The 6,106-nt window shown below is 30.5% G+C and overlaps 1 protein-coding gene across 6 annotated transcripts in view; it reads right to left on the bottom strand.

The window, feature by feature from the left end:
* The window catches only part of LOC145131758 (uncharacterized), an 8,649-nt gene extending 4,297 nt beyond the window's left edge, over nucleotides 1-4,352 (bottom strand). For 5 of the 6 annotated variants that reach the window (XR_013717831.1, XM_079066414.1, XM_079066416.1 and 2 more), the window contains exons 1-9: nucleotides 4,250-4,352; nucleotides 4,102-4,165; nucleotides 3,276-3,397; nucleotides 3,085-3,144; nucleotides 1,142-1,261; nucleotides 880-1,005; nucleotides 641-782; nucleotides 349-519; nucleotides 48-203 (exon numbers count right to left, since the gene is read on the bottom strand). Coding sequence is in view for 5 of the 6 variants with exons in the window: in XM_079066414.1 (XP_078922540.1) it covers nucleotides 48-203; nucleotides 349-519; nucleotides 641-782; nucleotides 880-1,005; nucleotides 1,142-1,261; nucleotides 3,085-3,144; nucleotides 3,276-3,397; nucleotides 4,102-4,143 (939 nt within the window). In the remaining variant the exon portion in view is untranslated. Of the gene's footprint in view, nucleotides 1-47; nucleotides 204-348; nucleotides 520-640; nucleotides 796-879; nucleotides 1,006-1,141; nucleotides 1,262-3,084; nucleotides 3,145-3,275; nucleotides 3,398-4,101; nucleotides 4,166-4,249 lie in introns of those variants that run through there. The other variant, XM_079066425.1, reaches the window with a different exon arrangement.
* Nucleotides 4,353-6,106: the final 1,754 nt, after the last annotated feature.

Below are 6,106 nucleotides of genomic sequence, written 5' to 3'. Positions count from 1 at the left end.
AGTAGTGTTAACATTATTTCTAATTTAATTTTGTCATCTCTAATTACTTGTGTTTTTGCATCATCCCAAAGAGTAAGTGGGTCTTCTCCATCCATGACCGAGTTCAAATAAATAAAAACCGGTCCGAATACTTTCTTCCATGCCTCTCCTTGACCAAACTTCGGGACCAAATCATCCCCAGCATAATGAGCTCCAACGAAAACCTAGTTAGTTAAATTTTCAATTAGATCAAGGTACGTACTATTAAACTCAGTTTTAAACTGTGACTTTGATAATTGTAAGCAATAGTATGGATCGACCGACATGCATGCAATATAATAAAAGAGGCCAAGTAAATACTATACTTACGGCTAAACAAGTGGGCCCCACATGAGAACATAGGTTCTGTTTGAGGGGTCCACCTGTTCGAAACTCATCACTCGGTGTAATTTGCCAAAAACCTATCGGAGGGTCATTCGATATCCAACCATGTACCATAAGATTTCTGTTCTCGCAAGTATATTGGTATTTATCATCCACCTACAACAAGAATTATATTAATAACAAAGCTTTAACTAAAGAAAACATGCTCGTTATTCTTCTAGCTTGTGCATCTAGTTACTCAAACTACTTATATGATTATATATAATTATATATATACCTCTCCTTTGAACTCAGGTTCTACCGGATCAACTAGTAAAACGGCTTCAGGATATGCAAGGGGTTGGCCTCTTCCCGGTGATCTATCATCTGGCAATGGCATGTATCTTCTTCGATCATCAGACACCGCCATGTAATGAAACCTATAATTAACAACTACTTATATTGGTTAAATATCAACAAATAGTTTTAATCGTTAATTAATGAATTAGAAGCTAAAGAAATATTAAATATATATACTTGTCTTTTCTGAGCTTGAATGCAACCCGTGTTTCAGCAAGACTGAAAGCTTGCCATTCTTGTGAACCCAAGTGTTCATAGATGGCATAAGTGTAGAAACCGGAGCAACCACGAACCAAAATGAATCTAATTAATCACTCAGTCACCAAACAGTGCAAATACATACATTATTAGAGGTACAGAAGTCTGATTTCAAACAATTACATTAAAATTTTCCATTTTTTCAAGGAATTGAAATACACAAAAAAGCTAATTAACGAACCTTTTGTCTATGTTTAAAGGAACCAACTTTCCTTTTAAGGAAGGATCCCATGGCCTAGAAAAAGATATCTCAACTAGTTGCTCACTTTCAGCAATAACCTTGAAACTTGTCGCTTTAATCCTGCAGAAAAAAAAACATCTTTGGCTTGTTTATTTAATAATATATATATATATATATATATATATATATATATATATATATATATATATATATATATATATATATATATATATATATATATATATATATATTATTTTGATAATCAAAAGATTTGTGAAAACACGAGAACTCCTAATTCGCTCATTATTTTTCAAAATCAAAACCACCATTGGACTCCTAGAGCTGTGTCTAAGAGAAATTCATCCAAAAAAAGATTTAACGAACTTTTTCTGTGAAATGTGAATATATGTAAATCTAAATGTGCATGCATGCACATTTATGTTTTCTTCGTTTTCTGACATTTTCAAGTTGCGATTCTCTTAAACGTTGGTATTAGAGTCTTATTGTTGTGTTGGTTTTGAAAAATTTTGAAAAAAAAAAACTACTAAATGTGCATATATGCACATATATAAACATTCAAATGTGCATAAATGTACATTTCAAAAAAATCGTCAAATCTCTTTTTTTACCATGGATTTCTTTTAGATGCAGCTCTAGAAATTCAATGGTGGTCTTGGTTTTGAAAAGTGATAAGTGGGTTAGGATTTCTCGAGTTCTAGCAAAATCTTTTGGTTCTCGTAATAACTTTATATATATATATATATATATATATATATATATATATATATATATATATATATATATATATATATATATATATATATATATATATATATATATAAACCATTAGGATTCTAAAGAGAAAAAAAGGTAAAAACAACTAATTTATAACCATCAAAGCTAACAAAAATTGTTAATGGTGCAATAGTATCCCTTATGTGTTTATATATATTAAAGTCTACCATCTTTTAAAACAACTCTTTTAAAGAGTTAATATAAAACCTTATATATAAATAAAAAATACGATTGAGTTTTAATTAATGCATGTTCTAATAATTCTTCTCGTCTTTTAGATATTATAAAATTATATATGAAAGTTTTTGTATTTATTTTTGGGTTTTTGACACAAAATCCCTTACGTTTGTCAAGTTTATATGAATTTGTCATAATTACAATCTCTTGTTCATTAATGCCTAATAGTTAGACAGTTCTTGTCATACATTCCATTTATCAGGTGAATGACCTCATAGTCGGTTACCATAGAAGCTTGCCCTATGACATGTGTTTCGATTCAAAAGATGACATCAAGATCACATGGAGAGAATCAATCACATATACAGGGGGCCTCTTTTGAAATCGATCTTAGGTAAGGCTCAATATAAATCGATTCTTGCTCCTAGTGAATCGATCTCTCTTGTATCTATATATGTTACTCAATCTCAAAAGCATATGAAAACATAAATCGCCTATATAGGAGAAAGAAGGAAAGATATATAGAGCTTACGAGAAAAAGGGAAAGCTCCTTAAGTTTTAGTATTGCAATTTACACATCCTCCCTCATGTTTTTGAAGTAGCCATGCATAAGAGGGACCCAAGAAGCAACTATGCTCACTTTTGGGTTTTGGTATGGGAAAGTTATAGAAGAGAAGCATTTATTTAGGGGGTAATTATTTATGGCATCCTAGTAATCAGCAACATGCCATGTTGGCTTGTAACAAGCAATGGGTAACCGTCTATCAGGTCCGTTGCCTAATAAATGTGGTATATGATAAAAAAAAAAGCATCTAACTATTAGGCATTGATGAACAAGAAATCGTATTTTGGAGTAAATCCGTATAAAATTGACAAACTTAAGAGCTTTAATGTCAAAACCCTTTATTTTTCATCGTTAACGTACTTTTTATTTATCATATATATTTCATACATGAATAATAAGAACATACACTTCAAATAATCCGGTTTTGCCCGAGCCATCTAAAGCACTCCACACGACGTCCCAATACCTGTATTTTTAGTAAAATTATTAAGATTAAATTTAGCTTGTATTATTCATCTACCGAAAATTAAACAAATCACTAAAAGTGATAATTTCATATGGTTTGATTAGTGTTAGTATATATTGCATGCAACTAACCCTCGATCGCTTTCATTGTTAAGAATCTCAAGCACATTATCAAGTCCATTGTATCGTATGCCAGTGACAATACCCTCAGGATTCGATATTGTTACTTGGACTATGCCATTATCAATCACCACCTGAAAATTTTTATTCAAAAAAGATAAAAATAAAAAAAAACAAAAAATAAAACTTTTTTATTTAACAAGCTACGTTTCTATGCTTTATACTAGCTATAAATTAGAAAACCGACAGCTTGAACATTAGTTTGAGAGGATATATGACAAATCAACACTATAAAATATTGGACGCCGTAATAATACTGTGGAAATTAAACTGTAGTATAAGAAATACATACTTATTTCTTTACGAGTTATATATAATATACTAGGTTTGACATCCATGTATTATATAAGTTTATTTAAAAAAAAATAAACAAATATGAAGATCTAACAATTTAGAAAATTTAAATTTATAAGAAAATAAAATAAAATATTAATTATTAAAATTAAAGTGTTTATTTATCTTTTAAATTTAAACTAATAATTTAAATAAATAAACAACTAAAATAATTGGATTCAATTTAGAAATTTAGAAATTATAATAAAAGTTTTATTAATTAATTGGATATACATTTATTATTACATTTATTACATTTAAGTATTATGTGAAATTTAATATAATGGAAAAAAACCACAAAATGACACATGGATATAATTTAAGCTAAATTTACCACAAAATGATATATGATATAATACATAAGAGGATAACAAGTGGCAAAATTATTTTTATTTATTAGGGAAGATTATTTAGAAATGTTTTAGGATAACAAAGAAAAATTTACATGGTGATCTTCAATTAGTAACTGCACGCCGATAGGCGACATAAATCCAAGTCACGTTGATCACCTAGAATATAGATCGATAAGAAATCATTTAAATGTAAAATTAAACACGTTTGTTTCTTTATCGACGGATATACACAAATCTTACCTCGTGTTTAATAAAAATAGATAGGAGAAAGCAATATATTTGAAGTTGCACACAAAGGAATTGAAATAGATGCGTTAGAGAGTTTTCTATAAATAAGTTTAGGTAATGGGTTTCTTTAATTAGAAAGAAAGCTTAGGGTATTTTATGTGTATAATAGTTATGGGTTGTAGCGTCTTTACGTTTAGGACAACTGAGTTTGACAAACTTAAAAGCCACTACATGATTTGGTGCAAAAGTCTAATATATGAGTTTTCCTATCATCCTATCTTTTAGCTTTAATTTAAATCTATTATTGTATCGAATAAAATGTAACAAAATGATATATCATCGTGATTTTGAAAACCGAATCAGAGACCGAACCGACTGTTTTACCTGTTTGATGATTCATGATTCAACTGGTCCAACCGGTCAAAAATCGAAAAAATACAGAATATATCATAATTACATTATTATTAATTTCAGTTATATAAAAATAGAAAACAAAAAAGAAAAAATATATAATTTTTAAAATTTTTGTTTTTACCGGTTCGACCGGACTGGTTTTTACCGGTTCGACCAGACTGGTTTTTACCGGTTCACATAACAAACGGTTTTTTTGCCTCTAAGAACCGGATTCGGGACCGGTTAAACCGGCCGGTTTGATGAACCTAGTTTTTAAAACATGGTATATCATAGTATGTTGGATTTTCTTTCTTCAGTGTGATTTAGAAGGCACGAAACGGGGAGTCGATCAAATCATTGTATTTTATTATAGTATTAGGCTTAGATTATTTTTAATGAAAATTGCAGAAAAAATAAGTAGTTTCGGAGTATGTTTGACAATGAATTGTTAAGTATTTTTAATAGCTTTTAGTTTTGGGTAAATTTCTCACAAAATTTGCTAAGTTCATACGAAAATTCGATTTTAACAGTGTATTATTTTTGTCTCAGTTTGACACTCCGTTTACAATTTATTACAATTCTGACCACTTAACCGCTTAACTCGGTTGGCGATTGTCTGTTGACGTGGCATGCTGACATTGCATGTTGACGTGACACTTTTGGCAACATAATATTATAGGTGTCGAAATTGAAAAAAAAAAACAAAAATATAGTGATTTTTGTAATAACTTTCTGAAATGTAGTGACTTGTGTGCAATTCAGTGTATCTTCGGTCCACACGTGTTTCTTATCGCTATGGGTGAGCAAACTCGAATCCGAAAACCAAAAAACCGAAAAACTGAAACCAAACAAAAACCATCGATTTTGGGTTCTGAAATAAAAAACTGAAAAATCGATTTCGGTTTCGGTTTCGGTTTGGGTAATAAAGAAACCGACCCAATATATTTAGTTATGTTTTTTTAATACTTATTATTGATATATAACATAAAAAATAATTTATGCCCGTTATCTCCCAAACCCTAAATCGTCTTTTCTTTGTGATAGTTAGAACAGTCTCTGTCTCTAAATCCTTCCAATTTTTTACAATCTCCATCTCATTCTAGTGATTCGACAATCACCAACCCTCCATCTCTAATTTTGGGAGGAAGGAAGAAGGTAAACATGTGAAGATGAATAAAAAAGTTTAGGAACTCGGGAGGTATTCAATGAAGGAGTACAATCGGTAGAAAGGAAGTCGGTAAGGTGGCGTCACATCTCTGAAATTTTCACAGGTGGTGGAGGCAGAGACGAAGGTAGTTCCAGGGATCAAGTACTACTTGAAAATCACAACATTCTCCATGTCTGGTGCTTCGAAAGTGTTCGATGCAGAGGTGGTGGTTAAAGCATAGATGCATTTGAAGCAGTTGCTCGATTTCAAACCGTCTCTGATGAATAAGTAAAGTTTGAGTATGTTTGTAACGCTTGGTTTCGGGTACA

This window comes from Lactuca virosa, chromosome 1, assembly GCF_052849685.1.
Source record: "Lactuca virosa cultivar CGN04683 chromosome 1, Lactuca_virosa_CGN04683_v6, whole genome shotgun sequence".
Classification (NCBI taxonomy): Eukaryota; Viridiplantae; Streptophyta; class Magnoliopsida; order Asterales; family Asteraceae; genus Lactuca; species Lactuca virosa.
This window is presented reverse-complemented; position numbering and strand designations above follow the sequence as displayed.